The following is a 23,962-nucleotide window of genomic DNA, read 5'->3' as shown; positions in this document are numbered from 1 at the left end:
ATCATTTGTAATTATTTAAATCTAAAACCTTTAAATTCTCCTTCATCCTATCGACCAATTTTTATATTTTAACCACAATTATTTAAACTACAATGCTTCCTCAAAAAATATATGTTGGGTGCCCTAAAAACAGAAAGGTTGAATTTTATATTAAAGTATTAATATTAAGTAAAATTTAATTAACAATTACTTATATTATAAATATTTTTTTATTACTTAAATATAAATAAGTGATTTTAAAAAAATATAATATGAATGTTGAAATTTTCAATTCAAATAATCCCTAGAGAGTATAAAATATTCACAACTGATCAATCATAAGTGAAACAAGATTTTTACTTGAAAAATAATAAATAGGATTATTATTTGAAAAGTCACTTAATAAATTTTATTCCATTTTAAAAAGTATCAAAATAAATATCTCATTTAAGCAATGACAGGCCCAAATATTTTTAAGTAAGGTATTTATAAATCTAGGAACGTTATAATAAATAAAATTTAAAGAATTCCTAAACATAAAATCTTTTAAAAATAGAAAGATGAATCTCCAAAATTCTTGGAGAATTGTGTTATGAACACTTGAGTGCTCTCCTTAGCGCTTGAGTGTTGGAGAAGGTTTTTCAAAACATTTTAAAAATATTTTTAACTCAATTTTAAAAACCTTAGTCTACATTATGCCTTAACCGACATTAATTTATTTTTCTTAAACCTTTCTATGTTTATATGTGTTATCTCTATTAATCACTATATTCAAAGGAGAGTAAGACACAATTTAAAAAAACCATAAATCAAAACAAATGGAATAAAATTTCATCCTTAAATTGCATAGCCTAATTGTACAATCAATTTTGGGGCATGGTTTCGTAGTTTCATTCAATTACTACTGAAATTCTGGTTTCAATTTCTTTGTGGGAGTTCTCTCCAATGACTTGAAAATGTAAACAATAGTTCACAACTCACGCTGTTCATTCCTTTGTAAACAACCATCAATTCATCAATTTTGAGTTCAAGCTTACTGACAGAGAAAAATATAAATAAATAAATAAATAAAAATTAAAAGCCTAATCAAATCTATAGAATCATGCATATTTTTGTTGAGATAGCATGGGAGTTCAATGTAACCTCTAGACCCAAGAAACAAGAAGCCAAATAAATAATTGATAAATAAATAAAAAGAGAGGTGAAGAAACAGAGAAGAAAAGCCCACTAGAAACTTAGATTACATGGCATCATAAAGTTTTGAAAGCTCAAATGTGCCTTGCACATATGTGGTATTTCAATACATGCCTGTTTTCATAACCTTTCCTGATGTGGATAGACCATAACAAGGCTTCTACTTCACATTCAAATCAATTACATAAGCAGTTCAATGTTTCGAGTTTCAGTATGCCCACAAATATGATAGCAACTCCCAATTTATACATACCTTACTAAGGAAACTACTATTAAAAGTTGAGACAATAGCCAACTCAATCACAAATAGGATAAACCCTTCCACTTCCTGGAGATTCAATTATTCCTAACCCTTCATCATCTCCATTGCCAAACTAAAGCTTGAAATGCTGGAGAGCAGAAGTCCCATCAAGCCTTTCTGCCCTGTGGCAGGTACCATAGTCTCTTGCTGTGGTTTCCTTGTACTTTGGAGGATTATCTTCTGATAACAACTCCTTGATTGGCCCGTAGAGTTTTGAGGATGGCAGACTAAATGGAGAAAAAAAGCTGGCCACTGATACTCTTGGGCCTTTATGATTTGCCAATACCCTGTGTTTTGCACCCCTAAACATGTCGTTGGATACAAGCTAAAAAATCAAACAAAAAACGTCATTGGAGAAAGTGTTAATAGTTGATAAATCATGTCATCAGTACCCCATTTGGTTGATCAAATGCCTGTCTCTTTAGTTATATTGTAATGCGCATTTCATTTTGGTGTGAATAAATGACCAGCAGGGTAAAACACTTAACCACGCAAAATTGGCAATTTTGATACTTACAGAATCTGAAACATAGTATGACCACTGGTATACTCCAACAATGAACTTATGAAAAGAGTTATTACTACATTAGCAATACACAAAGGACCCAATATTGGATTCATGGCCTGAAAATTATTCAGTCAAACAGTAGGAGTGGGAAGGTGGACCAATAGAGTAAGTAGATCAGAAGTAGTATAATGTAGAATTACCTGCAGAAGATCTCCAGTGTTTATCACTAGTGCTCCAGGCACCGGGTTCACATTGACCCATTGTTTCTCATGGAGAACTTGGAGACCACCCACTTGGTCTTGTAAAAGTACAGTGAGGAATGTTGGATCAGTATGAGCTTTGGCGCCCATAGTCAATTCTGGCTCTGGGCAAGCTGGGTAGTAATGAGCCACAAGGAAAAGGCCCTCAGCACATTCCATGTCTTTCAAATGGTTTGAATTGAGGCCAAGAGCCTCTGCAACTAATTCAAACAGAGTATTAGCCAACATCTTTACTTGCTTCGAGTATTCCATGATTATATCTCTGCAAGTTGATCAAGCACATGTAATGGCAGCATTTGAAAGTAGGTTAGTTACTTAGTGTTGCACATGTTAATATGACTGACAACATACCTGCATACCGCAGGCATATCTGTTGGGTCTGGTGGATTAGGAGCAATAATACAATAAAAGGAATCCTTCCAAGTAGCTGCTGGTGCCTGAAATAGATCAAAATTGGATAAAAATTTCACCTTTTTGGAGGAATCACGAGTATAAAACTCTTTCTTCACTTCAGTGTCTTGCTCATTAAATCTACGTATTCCTTTGATCATCTCCTCCAAAACACTCTTCAGAATTCCATGATTGACAATCTGAAAAATGCCCCAAATCTCACAAGCATTTCGAACTTTGTCAATGATTTTAGCACGTAGAATTGCATCACTGTTGACACCTTCTAGGTCTATGATTGGAATCCGAAGCTGGGCATTAGTGGAAACTGACTTCTCACGGAGACTATGTTGTGGATGGATGAACATACGTGGGATCTTTGCCACCCCAGCATCTACAAGCCCCTTCACACCAGCTTTTGAATCATCAAAAGCAATTAACTCACTTTTCTGGTCATATTCAGAGTCCATTCCTTCTCGAGTATTGCATGTGATCATATTTTTGTGTTTTTTTCTGTAGGATAATCAATGGGAAAAGAGTGAAATTCTGTATTTTGAACAAATCTGAAGGAAAAGGTAGGGAGAAAGGAATCTTGCATAGTACTTGGTCTAAAAAAGGTTAGTTTGGGACCAAAACTTCCACAATTAGTACCACATTATGAGTGCAGTGAGTTTATGACAGCATGGAAGGGTGGTGCCAGCATCAACAATAACTTTGAACTATAGCCTCCACAGGTATAGTGCCATTTGGGAAGAGGCTTTAACTTGACAGATTTGTTATCAAAACTGCCAGTTACTTGCTCTGTGGAATCAACTTTCGTTTTCCATGCAGAACAAGTAAAAAAGACGCAAAATGCAAGTACTGTGTAAACTTTTTTTCTTGACAAGGACAAGACAGAAGTACATTTCTAAAGGAGAAAAGGGGCTCAAATGGCAGAAAGCAGAGTTTTCTCTAGGAGGAAGTTACCATAAACTTCTCAGCATTGAAGTTGGGGTATATATGTGAATGCATCTAAATGATTGCTTCTTGTTTATTACAATTCTTTGAGAAGTCTGTGGATCAGAAGAACACTGACCTAATGAAGCTTACCTCTAGCTTATTCCAGTATGTAAAATCGGGTACTTCCGCTTGTGCGAAATGTCCTGAAGACTCTCACTGTCAGGCCACAGAACTCAAATTGGAAACCACCCTACCCCACCATCACATTTAACTTAAAGACTTCTTGATCTCCAGGGTTCTCCGGGAAGAAACCTTCAGAGTCTTCACGCTTGAGGCCACTGACCTTCTTTACTGTTAAAGACTCTTCTGCACAGCCTTGACTGCAAGGATCTCAGCTACAAAATGTATATGTAGCACCACCACCTATATAAAGGAAGCTTGGCTCTCATTCTACATGGTCCTCTTCCTCAAACAATATCAGGGTAAGACATTGAGTAGAGGTTAAGGTTCAGGACTAGGTGCTGTTTGGCTGCAGGAATGTTGTTTTAGTTTGGGTATCTTGATCTCTTTAATATTTGACTACAATTTTCCTAAGGTTGTTGGGTTACATGATTTGATTTGCATCACGGTAATAGTATAAATCCACTATGCCATGTGATGTTCAGAAAAAAAATTCAAATTTAATAATATAATTTTGTCGTACCTGTTCATCATTCAATTAATTAATTACCAAAAAAAAATTTAACTTAGTACAAACAAATATACCAACCAAGTATGAAGGGGAATCTAACATATTTTAACTGTGTATCCACATCGACTTGTTCCTAGGAGTTAGCAAGCTTTTTCTTTGTTCACACTACCGATGGTACAGATTAAACCGTATGGGTAGGTTTGTCAAGATTGACATGGGTATTTGTTTCTAAACTCAAATTTCATATTTCCAGTCATTTTCACATCAACAAGAGCATATTAACTAACCAACACAATGTTAAAATTGCTGCCTTCAATAATCAATTACATTATCAGCTCAATCGCAAAATAACTAAGTGTTCATACAAATAGAAGGTGGATTTCCCTTCAATGGATTACTGAGTCAGCTAAGTCAGTTCCAAAACAACTCCCAGATCAGTAATGAGTCAATTGGAAACAGAACGGATCTGAAGGAAAACTGAGCAGACTCAATCACAGAGGAGAAACAAATGGTTAAAAAAATATGAACCGAGTCAGGAAATCAATTCCGAATATCCAAGCATCCTTACCCATTCAATCTCGATCATGAATACATAGTGAGTCTAGCCACACCCCCGCCCCCCCCCCCAAAAAAAAAAAAAAAACAAAGAATCGAAGCATTCCTCAGAGGAACTCAAATGTGGGCAGTGAAATGAAGGTCATACCAGAAAATTTGGGTTGCTGCAGCTGGTGGCGAAGTGGCACTGTTGTAATGTTCGCGCAACGCTTCTTTTCTATCGCCGCAGAAGATGAAGAGCCGCCGGAAATAAAGGTAGAAGTAGTCTTCTTTGCTATGGCGAATATTTAAAAGGATCTGTCAAAAACAAAAAGTTGACAACGTGGAAGAAAGAAAAGGGAAAATGGACGAAGAAAGCTATGGCGAATACTTAAAGGATCCGCCAAAAATAAAAAGTTGACAACGTGGAAGAAAGAAAAGGGAAAATGGACGAAGAAAGCTGTTGCGAATATTTAGAAGGATCGGCAAAAATAAAAAGTTGACAACGTGGAAGAAAGAAAATGGAAAATGGACGAAGAAAACAAAGCTCAGCTCATTGGCAATGTTCAAAGCCAATTTTCAAAAACAGGTTAGAGAATAGTCATTGAAAATAGTTGTTAATTATTTTTTAAACTTAAATATGAAAAAGATTTTAAGCATAATTATTTTGGAAACTTAAATATGAAAAATAATTTTTTTTAGTATTATCTTATATATAATATAAAAGTCTTTAAATTATTCTTCATATAAAAAATTATTGTTAAGAATATTATTTAAAAAAAACAAATACCGAAAAAAGAATTGCTTTTTATTATAAGTTTATAAAATATATTTTCTAATTTCAGAAACCATTTTTATTCTAAAAAAAAAAAACACATAATTCTTTTCCAAAACAAAAAATTTTTCAAATAAAACTCAATGTCTATTACTTAATAATTTAAGTAAACTTTAAGTCAAATTATTATCAAATTATTGACTTAAAATTTATTACTTGATTTTTATTTTAAGTATTAAAATTTTTTTATGAAGTTAACTTCAAATAATGTAGGTGGCTTCCATATGCATGGGTAACATTCATATGCATTATAAAAAGGGGAAAATAATAACATCATCCTAAAGAAGTCTTGCTTTAAGAAATGTAAAAGTTTGGCCAACACTTTTAATGTTAAGAAAAAAGGAAAATTCCTAAAGATTGTGACAATTCTTAAAGGGCCATCTTGAGGAAAAATAATGTAGAACTTAAAAAGGTATGTAATTCCCCATCTTCAAGTATTACTAAGTTGCTCTTTTCATCTTTTAAATACATTTTTTTTTTCTTTTTCATTTTACTATTATAGTTGTTACTATTAATTATTCACATTTTTAATTACTATTATTTATGTTATTATAGCTTGAATTTTATACATGCAAAGTCTTGCACATTAATTAATATTGTGTCATATATATGTTTGGATTAAACTCCTAAAAGCAAGACATTATTTGAAAGTGAAAGGGGGAGATTTAGAGTATTCACCTACCGAGGTTAAAAATGCATCCACAATAATAACCACCACTCAATAATAATAACAACCTAGCAATAATAAACATTAATAATCTAAAGATATTCAAGCAAAAAAGGGACACTAAATATAACATGGAAAAACCCTCCAAATAAAGATAAAAAATCACAGAGAAAATTTCTTTTACTTCAATAAAATGGAGATACAAATAATCAAGTTTTCATTAGTTTCTTCACCTCGAAAATATAAATATGTGAGGTGGAAATCCATCACCCTAAAAAACAATTAACAGAAAGAGATCAAGAAGAAATCATACTATAAGAACTTCCTTGAAAAGTTGATGAAAGTGTTAAGATGTGTGAAGCCTAATTATTATCCTAAATAGTTAGAATATTTTAAGTTGGGCCATTTGGGGATTTTACACGTGATTGGGTTATCCTATTTATATTAAATTTAGGGTAGCCAACTTTGAGAAAGGGTTTTTTTTTTTTTTTTTTTTGTGGTATTGGGAGAAATAGAAAAATGTAAAGAGAGAAAAACTTAGAGGGTAAGGCATTTTGGGATTCTCTTGTATTCTCTTTTCATCATAGTAAAAATCTACAGTGACTACAAGTGGACGTAACTCTCACATTGAAAATGAACCATTATAAATCTCGTGTGTGTTTTTACTTTAATTTTTTGCATTGGTTTATCATCGCTTTCAGAAAATATGATTAAGGTGTTTTAATCCTAATAGAAAGAACTTGTAACTTCACCTTTTGAGCCCTAAAATAGTACCCACAAAACAATCCCAATTTTCTTTCCTTTTTTCAATCAATTTTTTTCCCTAATATACTAAAGTCCTAATGTTATTTATATTTGGGCTTAAAGAATACCTAACTATAAAATAGCCTAATACATGGGCTCATGGGATGGACAAACTTGGCCCAACAATCTCTCCCTCCAGCACATGAGAGAGGACTACCAATCTATATCCCCATCACATGGAGTTCAAACCTGCTACGCTAATGCACAATTGAAGCTTCTACTTGGGAACACCTTTGTCAATATGTTTAAGGCATTTTTGTTTGTGTGAATCTTCTTCAACTTGGATGCATTTTCTTCAATTGTATCCCTCAACCACTTGAATACCCATTTTTTTTCAATGATTTTCTTCCTTTAGGAAGTTGTACTAACTCATAGGTTTCATTTTTCTACAAGGAATCCATCTCATCTTACATAACTCTCAACCAATTGCTACTATCCTCATGAGACTCAACTTCCTAAAAAATTTATGGCTCCCCCACATCAATTATTAGCATGTACTCAAAGGAGGGATATCTAGTAGAGGAACCATGCTCTCTAGTAAACCTCCTAGCATGGTGTACCAAATCGTCCTAATGAAGTGACTACTCCGCTTACTCCTCATACTTAACTGGCTCATGTAGGTATGTCACTTGCATTATCATCTTTTGGTAGCTGACCAATTTCCTTCTCTTCATTATTGAATTGCTCTAATGATGGAGGAATAGGTACCAACTCAATGAAGTCATCATTTGTACCTTTGGATTGATTAGCTTTGGCCAAATCTCCTAAAGTTTGATCTTCTTGGAAAACCACATCTCTACTTCTCATCAATTTCTTATTGGTTGGATCCCATAATCTGAATCCAAACTCTTCATCACCATACCTAACAAAAACATGTGGAACCACCTATTCATCAAGTTTGGATCTCTATTCTTTAGCAACATGCACAAAAGTTTTACACCCAAAGACCCTTAAGTGACTACTCCTAAAAATTCTATGGCTCCCACATATCAATTACTAACATGTACCCAGAGGTTGGATATCTAGTAGAGGGACCATGCTCTCTAGTAGACCTCCTAGCCTGGTGTACCAAATCCTCCTTATGAAGTGAGTACTCCTCCTACTCCTCATGCTCAACTGGCTCCTATAGGTATGTTACTTGCTTTATCATCTTTTAGTAGTTCATCAATTTCCTCCTCTTCATAACTGGGTTGCTCTAATGATGGAGGAATAGGTACCAACTCAACGAAGTCATCATTTGTACCTTTGCATTGATTAGTTTTGGCCAAATCTCCCAAGGTTTGACCTTCTTGGAAGACCACATCTCTACTTCTCATCGATTTCTTATTGGTTGGATCCTATAATCTGAATCCAAACTCTTCATCACCATAGCCAACAAGAACATGTGGAACCACCCATTCATCAAGTTTGGATCTCTTTTCTTTGGGAACATGCACAAAAGTTTTACACCCAAAGACCCTTAAGTGGAAATAGGAAACATCTTTTCATGTATATGCCTTCTTTGGAACCTCAAAGTTCAATGGACCTGATGGAGATCTATTTATCAAATAGTAGACAGTGTGAGCAGTTTCACCCCAAAACAACTTAAACAACTTTACAGTCTTCAGCATACACCTAACCCTCTCAATGATGGTGTGATTCATCCTTTTAGCCACACCATTATGTTGTGGAGTACCAGAGATTGTTTTCTCATGCCTTATACCATACTTAGTGCAGTAAGTTTCAAACTCCCTTGAGGTGTACTCATATCCATTATTAGACTTGAGACACTTCAATTTCTTTTAAGTCTCTTTCTCAACCATGACATGAAATTGTAGAAATTACTAAAAGACTTAATCCTTTGATTTGAGCAAATAAATCAATACCTTCTTGATAGCATCATTAATAAAGGTAACGAAGTCTTTATTTCCTCTAAGAGTTGCCATAAACATACGACCACAAACATTGGAGTATTCCAACTCCAATTTCTCTAACTTCTTCTTAGATCTATTATTAAAGGAAACCCTATGTTGTTTTCCAACCAAACAATGATCACAAGAAAACAAAGATTCATTTTTTGCCAAGGGAATTAAGAACTTCCTTGCCAAAACTTGTAATCCTTTCTCTTTCATATGCCCTAACCTTTTATGCCACAACTCCAATAAAGTACCCTTTAAAGCATATAACTCATCATTACAAACTTTCCCTTGGGTCTTGTACAAAATGCAACACGCTTCTCCTTTTGCAACAACCAATGAGCCCTTAATGAGCTTCCATTTGCCTTTGCCAAAGTGGCTTTCGTAACCTTGCTTGTCCAAGGCCAAACCTGATATCAAATTAAGGCGTAAATTTGAAACATGCCTTACATCTTTCAATGTCAACCTACACCCCATATTGGTTTCAAAGCAAACATCACCCATCCCTACAATCTTAGAGTGACTAAAGTTTCCCATCTTGACTGTGTCAAAGTTGCCAACTCTACAATAAGAAAACAACACCAAGTGAAGAGTAGCATGGTAGGAGGTTGCAGTGTCTACAATCCACTCAACTTCATGTTCATCTACATACAAAATATGAGAGCATTAAAACTTCATCACTATTGGATATAAAGGTTGTGATATTATTGTCATCTTCTTTTTCTTGATTCTGCCTATTATATTCCCTTTTCCAAATTGGACAATTTCTTTTCATGTCTCTCTTTTCCGCAATGAAAACATTTGGTTTTATCCTTAGACTGGAACATTCTCTCGAACTTTTCATGACCTTTTTGTCCTCTATTCCTAATTCTTCATCTATTTTCTATGATGAGAGCCTGTGCATTTTTTGTCATAAGCCTTCCTTCTTTTCTCTTCATAAAATAAATTTCCCTTCACAACCTCCATACAAAGGCCACCTTTCAAGAAAAGTAATCCTTCCAAGTAGCTACTAGTGTCTTAAATAGATCAAAATTGGATACAAATGCCACCTTTTTGGTTAAATCACGAGTATAAAACTCTTTCTTCACTTCAGTAGCTTGATAGTTAAATCTACATATTCCTTTGATCACCTCCTCCAAAACATATCTCAGAATTCCATGATTGACTATCCAAAAAATGCCCCAAATCTCACAAGCATTTCGAACCTTGTCAACGATTTTAGCACATAGAATTGCATCACTGTTGACACCTTCTAGGTCTATGATTGGAATGCTAAGCTGGGCGTTAGTGGAAACTGACTTCTTATAGAGATTATGTGGTGGATGGATGAACATACGTGGGATCTTTGCCATCCCAGCATCTACAAGCCCCTTCACGCCAGTTTTTAAATCATCAAAAGCTTTTAACTCACTTTTCCGATCATATTCAAAGTCCATTCCTTCTTGAGTATTGCATGTGAGCATCTTTTTTGTACCTTTTTTTTCTATAGGGTAATCAATGGGAAATGAGTGTGAAATTTAGTATTTTAAATAAACCTTAACGAAAGATAGGGAGAAAGGGATCTTGCATAGTACTTGGTTTAAGAAAACATTAGTTGGGACCAAAACTTGCACAATTAATACCACATTATGAGTGTAGCGAGTTTATGAATACATGGAAGGGTGGTGTCAGTATCAACAATAACTCTAAACTATAGTCCCTAGAGGTAGAATGCTAAAGGGAAGAGGATTTACCTTGACAGATTTGTGATCAAAACTACTAGTTGCTTGCACTGGGGAATCAATTTTCATTTTCCATGCAGAAAAAGTTAAAAAGAAGTAAAATGTCGATGCAAAATGAAATGTACCTCAAAATACACATACTGTGTCAACTTTTTTTCTTAACAAGAACAAGACAGAAGTACATTTCTAAAGGAAAAAAGAGGCACAAATGGCAGAAGTACAAAGATCTTAGCTACAAAAGGTAGATGTCTGTTTTAGTTTGGGTATCTTAGTATGTTTAATATTTGACTACGATTACCCTAAGGTTGTTGGGTTACATGATTTGATTTGTATCACACGAGATATTAGTTTAAATCCATTATGCCATGTGATGTTCAGAAAAAAAAAAAAAAAAAATCAAATTTAATAATATAATTTTATTGCATTTGTTCATCATTCAATTACTTAATTACCAATATTTTCTTAACTTTGTAGAGACAAATATGCTTGGTTCTGTGTATCTACATATAAGAAAATTATTATTACTTCCTTTTTTAAAAACAAAAGATAAGAAATGCAAGATGCATCCAAAACAAGACTGGGTTTGAAATCAACTGTTTTCTTTTTCACCCAAACCAGCGAGCCTAACTAACCCAGTGCATGAATCAGCACCAAATAATTCTAATCACTAAGTCAGATGACTCAGTATAAACACGTCAAGTGAATTTCCTTTCACTGGGTTACTGAGTCAGCTAAGTCAGCTCCAAAACAACTCCCACACCAACAACAAGTCAATTGGAAACATAACGAATCTGACGGAGAACTGACCAGACTCGATCACAGTGGAAGAACATAGGGTTAAAAAATAACCCAAACCAGCGAGCCTAACTAACCCAGTGCATGAATCAGCACCAAATAATTCTAATCACTAAGTCAGATGACTCAGTATAAACACGTCAAGTGAATTTCCTTTCACTGGGTTACTGAGTCAACTAAGTCAGCTCCAAAACAACTCCCACACCAACAACAAGTCAATTGGAAACATAACGAATCTGACGGAGAACTGACCAGACTCGATCACAGTGGAAGAACATAGGGTTAAAAAATAACCCAAACCAGCGAGCCTAACTAACCCAGTGCATGAATCAGCACCAAATAATTCTAATCACTAAGTCAGATGACTCAGTATAAACACGTCAAGTGAATTTCCTTTCACTGGGTTACTGAGTCAGCTAAGTCAACTCCAAAACAACTCCCACACCAACAACAAGTCAATTGGAAACATAACGAATCTGACGGAGAACTGACCGGACTCGATCACAGTGGAAGAACATAGGGTTAAAAAATATGGACCGAGTCTGGAAATCAATTCCAATATCCAAGTACATCCTTACCCATTCAATTTTGATCATAAATACATAGTAAATTTAGCCACACCAGAAAAGAAAAAAAAAAGTACCAGAAAATTTGGGTTGCCACAGCTGGTGGCAAAGTGGATTAATTGTTGTAATGGTAGCGCAACGTTTCTTTGCTAGAGCACTGCCGGAAATAACGATAAGGGTTGTCTTCTTCCTCCCGCCAATATATAGGATAATTGATTAAGAGGGACAAAATTTTCTTGAAATTATAAAAGTAACCTCCCACTTTTAATAGCTTTGAAAATGACCCATTTAAGACAAAAATATCCCTTAATGGTTGTCCCTTTTATTCAGTTACCCATTTCGACAACACCATCTTTTGCATTTTGGAAAATTCTAAGGTACCTCCGTCGGTACCATACCGAAATTTTTTTTAGCCATTGGATGTCCAAGATTACATCTTGGTCATTCATTTTAAATTTGAAAAAAAAAATCCACTTAACCTGTTAATGGAAGAACCGGTTATGACATTCCACTATTTTCTCCTTTTACCTCTTCTTCCTCCATTCTCAATAATTTGGGTTTAAATAAAATAAATATTGAAATACAAATAGAATGGAATAAAAATAAAAATGAAATTGATATAAAATTTTTAAAACATATTTAATAACAAAAAAAATTCATGACCTACTTAAAAGCTAAGGTTTTTTTTTTTTAGAATTGTGTTTTGGGCCCAAAAATTAACATTTGGTCCTCCAACCACCCCTATTTAAGCCCAAAGATATGAGATAGTAATTGACAAAAATACTCACTTGATTCATTTTTGTCTTTATTCTACTACTTGTCACTCTTCTTTCTTATTTAACCATTTTTGGATTTTTCATTTTTTTTAAAACTCTTTTATAAATAATTGAAAAATTACATTATTTTTTATTTTAAAATTATAAATAAACAAAAATTATATTAACGATTCAAAGACTATTTTGGAAAATATTTTCTAAAAAAATATTAATTTAAATAAATAAAAATTATCTTTTACATTTATTTTTATAGTTTACATTTTAGAAGTAAATAATTTAATGATTAAAATACCATTTAAAATAAATATATTCACTAGTTTAATTTTTTTACTATTATAAAATAAAAAGTTCAATTTTTTTTTTTTTAATCTTCTTCCTTCCTTATTTTAATAACTTTTTTAACATGACTTTTAGTAATAAGTTATATGAAATGCTACAAATTTGTTTATTAAGGATTTTTTTTAATGATTTGAATTAATTGAAAATTTATTAAAATAAAGAAAGTTGATGGATTGAGAGTTTTTATTTTAAGTACTCGATTAAAATGATGATGGATGGAGAGTTTTTATTTTAAGTATTCAATTAAAATGTTTTCATATGACCTAATTTTAGAAGTGGATTATATCAATACATAGTAGAGATTTATTTATTTATTTTTATATAAAAAGGGTTGAAAGGTATATTTATTTGTTTTAGATGAAAACAAATAACTAAAAATTATATAGATTATATTTGAGTTTGGTTTTAAAATATTTTTCTAGTTTTTATTTTTATTTATTTTTATTTTCTATATTGTCTCTTTTTGAAAATACGTTTAAGTTATGACAAATATGAAATTTGTGTCATTTACAAGGGTATTACACTAATTGTACAAGGGAAATGTGCTAAGTGTACAAGGGTGTATAAGGCTCCTAATAGGTTTTGTACGATTTTTAAACAACTTGAATTTGATATTAAGACGATTATTAATAGTTTTTTTTTTCTTTTTTTTACCAAACTATTTCATTAAGACATTCCCTACAAAAATTAACACATAAGAAATAAAATTTTGAGTTATTTGAGTTATTGTACAAGGGTATTACACTAATTGTACAAGACAAATTTATTAATTGTACAAGGATGTACAATATTACTTTTTGTTATGGATTTTAAGTGATTTTGAAAAACTTTCCTATTTTTTTCCACTCAAAGATTTTTCCCCCACTCAAATTCTATCACTCAAGAATTGTTTTGAATTTTATTTTTAAATTTTATCATCAAAATTTTGTAATTGCATATTTTGTTTTTGTAGTTTTAGCAATGTTCTTTCTTTTCACTTTTTTTTTTTTTTTTGTGAAATTTTATCCAAATGAATCTATATTTAAAATTATAATCATATTTATCAAAATTTTTACTTAGATTATCTTTAATTCTTTTAATATATTTATACTCATTTATTTAAAAAATGAAAAACTAATTTTTTTTTTTTTTTTTTTTTTGTAAACATGTTCTATTACCTTTCAAGTAAAAAATTAGATAAGTTTGAAAGTCAATAAATAAAAAAATTAAATACTGCTTTCAATAATTTTTAGATAAAATTTTATATAATATATTTTATTTGAAACTTAATTTTTAAAGTTTAACTAAAAATTTGTATTGACAATTTTCTTGTTGTGAGTCAAAATACTTTACATTAATCTATCTAGATAAGAAAAATTATTAATATAATATTAGAACTTCATATCTTAGTTATTTTTTTCAACAAATTTATCTTTTTAAAAATTTTAAAATAAAAACATTAAAAATTAAAAAGCTATATATATATATATATATATATATATATATAATAAAGTGAAGTGATAGTTAATTTTAAAATTTTTTAAAATATGGTTAATGTAGAAAATATAAAAAATAATTAAAAATAAGAGAAAAATATAGATGAAAGGGTAATATAAATTTAAAATAAAAAAATTAAAATTAAACCAAAAGAAAAATACAAAAAGATAAAAAAATATTTGAATGAAAAATCCCAAAATTTTTATCATTGTTTTTAATAAGAGCAAAAAGATTCAATATCTTTAAAAATGAAAAATAAAAAAATATTATTGCTTTTTATTTGACATAAAATAGAAATATATATTGGAATAAAAATGAAAAAAAAGTTAGAAATGAGTAATATTTAATAGGGAATAGAAAAGGAAAAAAAACACAAAAAAAAAATTAAAATTCACACTCACTTGTAGGCATATAAGGGATAAGGGTATTTTAGGAATTAATGAAAGACAATATCTTTCATCTTAATTTTCATACTTTGTTTGGGTCTTGGGCTTAAATACGGGTGGTTGGAGGACCAAATGTTAATTTTTGGGCCCAGCTGGGCCCAAAACACAATTCTCCCTTTTTTTTTTTTCATTTTTAAGAATTTTTTTCACTTCAAAATGCAATAATATTAGTTATCCATATTAATTAAGCTTAGAATTGATGGAAAATAAACTCAAAAAATTAAAATTTGAAAATACTAAATAATTGTCAGGGGATTCCTCACATTCTCCGTATCATTCCTCACATTTTTCGTACCCTCGAAATTTTACTTTTTTTATTTTTAAGAATTGTTTTCACTTCAAAATGCAATAACATTGGTTATCCATACTAATTAAGCTTAAAATTACTGTAAAATAAACTCAAAAAATTTAAAATTTTAAAATACTAAATAATTGTCAGGGGATTCCTCACATTCTCCGTATCATTCCTCACATTTTTCGTACCCTCGAAATTTTACCTTTTTTATTTTTAAGAATTGTTTTCACTTCAAAATGCAATAACATTGGTTATCCATACTAATTAAGCTTAAAATTACTGTAAAATAAACACAAAAAATTTAAAATTTTAAAATACTAAATAATTGTCAAGGGTACAAAGAATGTGAGGTAAGGTATGAAGAAAGTAAGGATTCCTCACATTCTTCATATATTTCCTCACATTCTTCATATATTTCCTCACATTTTTCCTACCCTTGAAATTTTACCATTTTTTAAAATTTTTAAAATTTTTTTTCACTTTAAAATGCTATAAAATTGGTTGTCCATACTAATTAAGCTTAAAATTGATGAAAATTAAACTCAAAAAAATTCAAAATTGAAAACACTAAATAATTGTCGGGGTACGAAGAATGTGAAGAAAGATACGAAAAATGTGAGAAGTCCTCATATTTTTTGTATCCTTCCTCACATTCTTCATATCCTTAAAATTTTACTTTTTTTTCATTTTTAAGAATTTTTTTTCACTTTAAAATGCAATAATATTAGTTATCCATACCAATTAAACTTGGAATTGGTGGAAAATAAACTCAAAAAATTTAAAATTTTAAAACACTAAATAATTGTCGAGGGTACGAAGAAAGTGAGGATTCCTCACATTCTTTGTACCCTTCCTCACAATCTTCATACCCTCAAAATTTTACTTTTTTTCATTTTTAATAATTTTTTTTCCACTCCAAAATGCAATAATATTGGTTATCTATACTAATTAAGCTTAGTATTGATGGAAAATAAACTAAAAAAAATTAAAAATTTAAAACACTAAATAATTGTTAGAAGTACAAAGAATGTGAGGCAAAGTATGAAAAAAGTGAGGAATCATCAATCTCCACTTTCTTCGTACTCTGTCTTACATTCTTCATACTCTGCCTCACATTCTTCATAACCTTGAAATTTTACTCTTTTTTTTCATTCTTAAGAATTTTTTTCTTCACTCCAAAATTCAATAATATTGATTATCCTTACTAATTAAGCTTAGAATTAATGAAAAATAAACTCAAAAAATTTAAAATTTGAAAATACTAAATAATTGTTGGGGATACAAAAAACATAAGGAATGGTATGAAGAATGTGAGGAATCCTCCCATTCTACATATCCTTGAAATTTACCCTTTTTTTTTTCATTTATAAGATTTTTTTTTCACTTCAAAATGCAATAATATTGGTTATCCATATTGATTAAGCTTCAATTTGGTAGAAAATAAACTCAAAAATTTTAAAAATTGAAAACACTAAATAATTGTCGAGAATACAAAGAATGTAAGGTAGGGTACGAAGAAAGTGAAGATTCCTCACATTCTTCATAAATTTCCTCATATTCTTCGTACCATTCCTCCCATTCTTCGTATCCTTGAAATTTTACTCTTTTTTTATTTTTAAGAATTTTTTTTTTTCACTTCAAAATGCAATAATATTGGTTATCCATATTAATTAAGCTTAGAATTGATGGAAAATAAATTCAAAAATTTTAAAAATTGAAAGCACTAAATAATTATGGGTGTATGAAGAATCTGAGGTAAGGTATGAAGAAAGTGAGAATTCCTCACATTCTTCATACTCTCGAAATTTTACTTTTTTGTTTTTTTTTTTTTTTCATTTTTAAGAATTTTTTTTCACTTCAAATTGCAATAATATTGATTATCCATACTAATTAAACTTAAAATTGATAGAAAATAAACTGAAAACTTTTAAAATTTGAAAACACTAAATAATTGTCGAAAGTATGAAGAATGTGAGGTAAGGTACGAAGAAAGTGAGGATTCCTCACATTCTTCGTACTCTTCCTAACATTTTTCATGCCCTCGAAATTTTTTTGTTTTTTCATTTTTTAAGAATTTTTTTCACTTCAAAATGATATAATATTGGTTATCCATACTAATTAATCTTAGAATTGATGGAAAATAAACTCAAAAAAAAATTAAAATACTAAATAATTGTCGAAAATATGAAGAATGTGAGGCAAGGTATGAAGAAAGTGAAGATTTCTCACATTCTTCGTACCCTTCCTTACTTTCTTTGTACTCTCCTCATTCTCCACTTTTTTTTTAATTTTTTTAATTTTTTTTTAAATTTCATATGACTTGGATATTCTTTAGATATGTTCATCATTACACTTAGGGGGTGTTCAATGGATGCCCGAAAAAAAAAATCAAAATTCAAAAATACTAAAAAAATTAGCAAAGGTATAAAGAATGTGGAGAATCTTCACATTCCTCTTACCCTTCCCATTCTCCACAAACTTTTTAAAATTTTTTGAGACTTCATATGGTTTGGATATTCTTTAAATAGGTTCATTACACTTAAGGGATATTTAATGGATGCTCAAAAAAATCAAAATCCAAAAATACTAAAATATTAGCAAGGGTCTAAAGAATGTGGGGAATTCTCACATTTCTCATATCTTTCCCATTCTGCACATTTTTGAACTTTTTAAAATTTAAAAAAATCAAAATGACTAAAAAATCAGTGAGAGTTATGAAATTCCATATTGTTACTATTTTTTTTTTTTTTTTGTATTTTCAATATTTCAATCAATATTTTATGTAATTAAATTTAAATTATAAGAATTATTTTATTAATACAATTTTCAAGTACATAAATATCTTAATGTTTGAACAATGTATACTTATTTAAATTTATTTCATTTTTTATTTTTTTTATAAAATTCGAATTATACTTACAATTTATTCAATTTGTTTTTTTACTTCATAAATGTTTTTCGCATTTTCAATATTCATCCATTTTTTTCCATAAATAATTTGAATTTAAAATAAAATAAATTAACTGATTCTCTATTTATAAATTATGTCATCGAATTATTTCTTTTACAATATTTTGTTTATTTTAAATGTAATTTTTTTCTTCACCTCTTTGGTTTATCACTTTATATTACAAAATAAAGTAGATTCTAATTTCTTTTCTTTTAGAAAATTTATATTTTCACAAATTATTCAATATTTTTCAACTTTTATAAAATAAAACCTCATATTATATAATTGGATATTGTAAAGAGTTAAAATTTTTGTGTTGCATTCGATTTTTTTTTCTTTGGGTGGGAGTTGACCCGTTTGTAACTTGTATAGCAAGTTTTTTTTGTTTCTTTTTTCTTCAACAATTTTTTTTTTTTTTTTGTTTCGGTACCAAAGCATGACCCTGCTTTTTTTTCTTTTTTTTTTTGCCATTTCCTTCCCATATAGTAAGTCTCACATTGTCGGGGATTGGGCTTCTGTTAAGCGGGTTCCACTGCTGGCCCAAACCCAGCCGCCACCAACAACTTGCTAATAGGTGCTCCATTTTTCTCTCTTTTCTCTATTTTAATTATTTTTTTATTTTTTATTTTATTGTTTTACAAGATAAGGATTGCATTGTGGAGGCCCGTTTCGGAGGAAGGACCTCGCCTGCATATGTTAAAAATAAATAAAAAAAAATGGTAATTCACCATCCGTTGGATGCAACCGATGATTTTTTGGCTCCGTTCATTTTCCCATTGACCATCTTCTTCAACCCTTACAGAGTTCTCACCTATTGAAGGCGGCGCTTTATTCACTGCTCAATGGCCGGTACAATGATCTTTTATTTGTGCTTGTCATAACAAGATTAGAGTGATGGTCAGTGGTGGCTGGTTAAGTACTGCTAATTAGAGTTGCCTGCAACTAGTGTACTGTGGATTCAGTTAGGGGAAACCAATTTGGTGACATTATAGAACAAAATGGTAGGCACCAGCACCACAAAATTTTCAGAGGACTACGATCGAGCAAGTGAATTAAAGGCCTTCGATGAGTCTAAAGAGGGTGTTAAAGGTTTAGTTGATGCTGGGGTCTCTAAGGTTCCCCGGATGTTCATTCGACCACCAGATAACTCGAGAGACTGTAACACCCAATTCAAATTTCCGGTCATAGACCTCCATGGCATGGACAGCGATCCAATTCGGCGAAAGAAGATTGTTGAGATGGTCCGGGAAGCATCGGAGACGTGGGGTTTATTCACCGTGGTGAACCATGGGATCCCTGTTAGTGTGTTGGAGGAGATGATGGATGGGGTACACCGGTTTTATGAACAAGATAATGAAGTGAAGAAGGAGTTTTACACGCGTGATCTGACGAGAAAGGTGATATATAATAGCAATTTTGATCTCTACGTATCAAAAGCAGCTAATTGGAGGGACACCTTTTATTGCCTTATGGCTCCCCATCCTCTTAACCCACAAGAGTTGCCAGCGACATGCAGGTATGTGATAATCATTCTTCATCCCTGCAAGATTTTTTGTCATGCATATTATGGAATTGAAGAAGGATCTTGTTCTGCCAATTAATTGCTTTCTGTGAGATAGAGTTGTGTTTTATTATCACACTATTTTGCAAAATAAGGAACATGGATACAAAGTAGAAGTCTTTTTGGAGAGAAACAATTTTGCTTCCCATTATGTTCAATAATATTTTTAGCAATGTCTTGCAAAGTCATGAACACTCCGGCTGCAATTTAATGAAACTATTCCTGGAATATATGGTGCTATTACTAAAGATAAGGAATTTCAGTTGGTGGGCATGTCCTAATGATTTGATTGGCCAAAATAATTTAATTACTAAAGTTATATGTTAAGAACTGAAGTAATTTTGTAGAGATATATTGATGGAGTACAAGGAGCAAGTCATGAGATTAGGACTTAAACTGTTGGAATTAATGTCTGAGGCTATTGGGCTCAATCCAAACCACCTAAAAGACATGGATTGTGCGGAAGGGCTTGCCATTTTGTGTCACTATTATCCAGCATGTCCACAGCCAGAGCTAACCATGGGCACCACAAAGCATTCTGACAATGACTTCCTTACTATACTACTACAAGACCAGATTGGAGGCCTCCAGGTTCTTCATCAGGATCAGTGGGTCGATGTTCACCCCGAGCCTGGAGCCCTTGTGATTAATGTTGGTGATCTTCTACAGGTAAACTTTTCTGTATTATGAGAGAGTTTTAATGAAAGAAAATATTGCATTCTTCATATTTATTGCATTGCATTTCTGTTATTTGCAAAAAGGGTAACACTCGTGCAACCCAAAGTTAGACACATATTATGTCATTATAAGTCGATGTTTAAAATTGACTTCGTTTATTGCTGTACTCTCCAGCTTATCACCAATGACAGGTTTAAGAGTGTAGAACACAGAGTACTGGCAAACCAACGAGGTCCAAGAGTCTCAGTGGCATGCTTTTTTAGCACATCTCATCTGCCATCCTCAAAATTATATGGACCTATCAAGGAATTGTTATCCAAAGATAATCCACCAAAATACAGGGAAACCACAGTGAGAGACTATGTTCTCCATTTCCGCTCAAAAGGGCTTGACGGGACTTCTGCTCTACCACAGTTCAAGCTCTAAATTGGTTACCATATTTCTGAGTGTTGTGATTGTTGTCTCAAGCACTTACTGGATAGAATCCTTGCTTAGTAACATATGTAGAAATTTGGTGTTGAGGATAATATTTGTGGGCATATTGAAACTTAAAACCTCTGATCATATCAAATATTTGAAATTTTTCAATTTAAAACAAAATAGCCATTACCGTATTCAATTTAAGAAATTGTCATGCGACATCCTAGTAGATTTGCTGCATTGGTAGCTTACATATAGTTAAACTAAGGTTTGTTGAGACTTGTACTAAAATATTGGCTAGAAATGCAATTATGAAAGAACAGAGGAAAATTCTGCTACTCCAGATGTGTTCCTAGCTAAAGGAAGGAGTAGCATTAAAAAAATTTCCTCTAGATACTGAGGTGATACAGATCCAACTGACATTCATCAATGAAAGTAATTGCAATTTGTACCTCCCCTTATGTCGTCACTCCTGATGATGCACCTCTTCCACTGCAATTGCCTGCGCTATGCAGGTATCTAATAGTATCAAGCTGAGTGGATTGGAACTTTTTTCATCAATCCAGATCACTGAAGTGGTGAAGATAATTTTTAAACTTCAATTCCTATTTGCCGGTTGATATATTACTGTGATAGATGGTTAAGAATTTCAGTCAGAGGACAAGAAATCTCCACCCAGCCCCAATGGTACGACTCCCGCCAACATAAATTTTATGTGGTTGCCCGAAATAGAGTTCGAAGAAGGCATGGTTTTGCCAGTTTTTTGAGATAACCAAATCGATATGATCCCAGTTAATATTTGAATCAAAACCGAATCCATCTCCTAGTAGTGAAAAATTTGAGGTAAGCCAAACTTATTTAATGTATTTGATTTAATTTAGATGATCAGTTAGATATAAGTTAATTTATGTCTAAATCCAATTTATTTTTGAAAGAAATTAAATCTAATTTAGATTTGAAGTTCAAAATATATTTGAAATTCCTAACTCAAAATATGAAGAATGCATAAAATTAATTTGATCATAACCTTATATCAATAAATTATTTTAATTGAGTTTACAAAATATATATAAAAATAAATATAAAAAAAATTTCATCAAACATTCAACAATTATTAATTATAAGAAATGAAAGTGAATGTTAGTTTTTTTAGTTTTTAATCATTCATAGAAGACAAGAAAACCCAAAAATTGAAAACTAAATAAATAAAATCAGTTTTCAAATGTTATGATTTGCCTCTACAAGTTCCCTTACGAAAAGAGTTATACTTTTTCTAGAGTTAATCTATTCTTGTGGATAGTGTTGGTGGCAACTTTGAGGTAAATTTTCTAAAAAGAAATGATAGTTATTGAATGAGATCTAAACAAATGTAGGTAAAATTGTCAAAAATTACTCTTAAGTGCATTATGTAATCCAAATCTAGAGTATATCTACAAGAAAATTTATTGTATTATTTGGAGATGATAGATTTTTCATGTGATTTAGAAATGGCAGAATGAGTACAAGAGAAGAAGGATAATTTTTTTAATAAACCTCCTTATTGATGGATATACCGAGAAAGGTACAAGAGAAGACTCCAACAGTGGAATACAAGGGAGATCTTAATATAAGAGGAAATCTTGGTTTCTTTCAATTGGAAGGAGATATTTATAAGCTTCTTGATCATGGATTTTTTACGAAATTGTTTTTTTTTTCTTTTGTAGGCTTTGATGCAGAGTAACAACTTTATGGTATATAATTTTTTATTCTTTCTTGAGATTATATCAACTCTTTATGAGTTTGTTTACATATTTTGTCAAGTGTTAGGTTTTCCCTCAAGCTGTGTGGATGTTGCGGTTTGGAGATACTTCTATTTATATGACAAGAATAAAATTTTTAGCCCTTTCATTCCTAAACGAGGAGGTTATATAATAAATTAATCAAAAAAAAATCTCTAAAACCTAATTTTCTAAATATGAAAAATCAAACAATTGCATTTGCCAAATTCTATTCTAGAGCAAACTTGAGAAATTGCATACCATGGGTGGCATCCTCCATCATTGATGTAGTTGTCAAAACCTAAAATGCAGCTAAGTGAGTTAAACTAAAGTGAATCTAAGTGATTAAACTAAAGTGCATCTAAGTGAGCTAAACTAATGCACATTTAAGTGAGCTAAACCTAAATGCATTTAAGTGAACTAAGTGAGTTATACTAAGCATGCAACTAAGTGAGTTGAAATTGAGTTAAAATATAACTAAGTGAGTTAAACCTACGGTGTCACTAAGAGAACTAGACTTAAGGTGCCACTAAGTGAGTTGAGCCTGGGCGAAAGTGTAACTTAGTGAGTTGAAACTAAGATGCAACTAAGTGAACTAAGTTAAAGTGCAATTAAGTGAATTGAACATGAGTTAAAGTGTAACTAAGTGAGTTGAATTTAAGGCGCACCTAAGTAAACTAGACCTAAGAAATGCATCTACATGAACTAAATCTATAAATGCAGCTAAATGTACTAAAGTAAGGTGTAACTAAGGTCATATATGGGATCCATTAAAATCCTTCGACAAAGAATCTCCAAAGGTGGCTCAAAAATAGTACCAAATGAGTAACAATGGACCGTCATGAGATGGTCATAGGGCAACAAGAAGTAAAGGAGAACACATAGATTAACATGTGCTACTAGGACAAAATGGAGGGTCTACAACCTATCTTAGGCTCAGGCCACTTAAACTAGCCCACATGGGTCCTAATTCATTAATTAACCTACTATGCTTCAATTCATCAATTAGTTCAATCCAGAGAGACCATTCGCAAGCTTTTGTGCAATATTATGCAATTACCAATTAAACACCCCTATGCACACAAGTAAATAAAGAACTCAATCAACCTTCATATATTGTGTCATTAAGGACTATAAACTCGAATGGGAACCATTAGGACCCATAGGCAAATAATAACTCCCTCAAAA

General features: G+C 31.5%; 2 protein-coding genes across 5 annotated transcripts; one reads left to right on the top strand and one right to left on the bottom strand.

The window, feature by feature from the left end:
• Positions 1-1,186: 1,186 nt before the first annotated feature.
• On the bottom strand, positions 1,187-12,234 carry LOC117914326 (1-aminocyclopropane-1-carboxylate oxidase homolog 1-like). Of its 4 annotated transcripts, XM_034829622.1 has the most exons (5): positions 12,154-12,234; positions 4,963-5,111; positions 2,594-3,142; positions 2,183-2,504; positions 1,187-1,799 (listed from the first exon to the last, which is right to left on the bottom strand). In XM_034829622.1, exons 3-5 carry the CDS (start codon positions 3,124-3,126, stop codon positions 1,548-1,550), a joined length of 1,107 nt encoding a protein of 368 aa, XP_034685513.1. In that variant the 5' UTR covers positions 3,127-3,142; positions 4,963-5,111; positions 12,154-12,234; the 3' UTR covers positions 1,187-1,547. The 4 variants fall into 4 exon arrangements, with proteins under 4 accessions (XP_034685513.1, XP_034685514.1, XP_034685516.1 ...); XM_034829623.1 differs by lacking the exon at positions 12,154-12,234 and having other exon boundaries at positions 4,963-5,130; XM_034829625.1 differs by lacking the exons at positions 4,963-5,111; positions 12,154-12,234 and adding an exon at positions 3,705-4,124.
• Positions 12,235-19,109: 6,875 nt separating this feature from the next.
• Positions 19,110-21,197, top strand: LOC117914267 (1-aminocyclopropane-1-carboxylate oxidase homolog 1-like). The gene is made up of 3 exons (XM_034829520.1): positions 19,110-19,874; positions 20,267-20,588; positions 20,772-21,197. Exons 1-3 carry the CDS (start codon positions 19,357-19,359, stop codon positions 21,021-21,023), a joined length of 1,092 nt encoding a protein of 363 aa, XP_034685411.1. The 5' UTR covers positions 19,110-19,356; the 3' UTR covers positions 21,024-21,197.
• The last annotated feature ends 2,765 nt before the right edge of the window (positions 21,198-23,962 follow it).

This window comes from Vitis riparia, chromosome 5 (genome assembly GCF_004353265.1).
Source record: "Vitis riparia cultivar Riparia Gloire de Montpellier isolate 1030 chromosome 5, EGFV_Vit.rip_1.0, whole genome shotgun sequence".
Taxonomy (NCBI): Eukaryota; Viridiplantae; Streptophyta; class Magnoliopsida; order Vitales; family Vitaceae; genus Vitis; species Vitis riparia.
The sequence above is the reverse complement of the archived record's forward strand: the minus strand, read 5'-3'. Positions and strand labels throughout refer to the sequence as shown.

Bases quoted from the DNA above. Each gene is read 5' to 3' on its own strand.
- LOC117914267 (XM_034829520.1), top strand. From the start codon at position 19,357: ATGGTAGGCACCAGCACCACAAAATTTTCAGAGGACTACGATCGAGCA. The intron at 19,875-20,266 runs GTATGTGATAAT...GTAATTTTGTAG, and splicing joins GAGTTGCCAGCGACATGCAG to AGATATATTGATGGAGTACA. The intron at 20,589-20,771 runs GTAAACTTTTCT...TGTACTCTCCAG, and splicing joins ATGTTGGTGATCTTCTACAG to CTTATCACCAATGACAGGTT.
- LOC117914326 (XM_034829622.1), bottom strand. From the start codon at position 3,126: ATGATCACATGCAATACTCGAGAAGGAATGGACTCTGAATATGACCAG. The intron at 2,505-2,593 runs GTATGTTGTCAG...ATCAACTTGCAG, and splicing joins GATATGCCTGCGGTATGCAG to AGATATAATCATGGAATACT. The intron at 1,800-2,182 runs GTAATTCTACAT...TTGATTTTTTAG, and splicing joins ACACTGGAGATCTTCTGCAG to CTTGTATCCAACGACATGTT.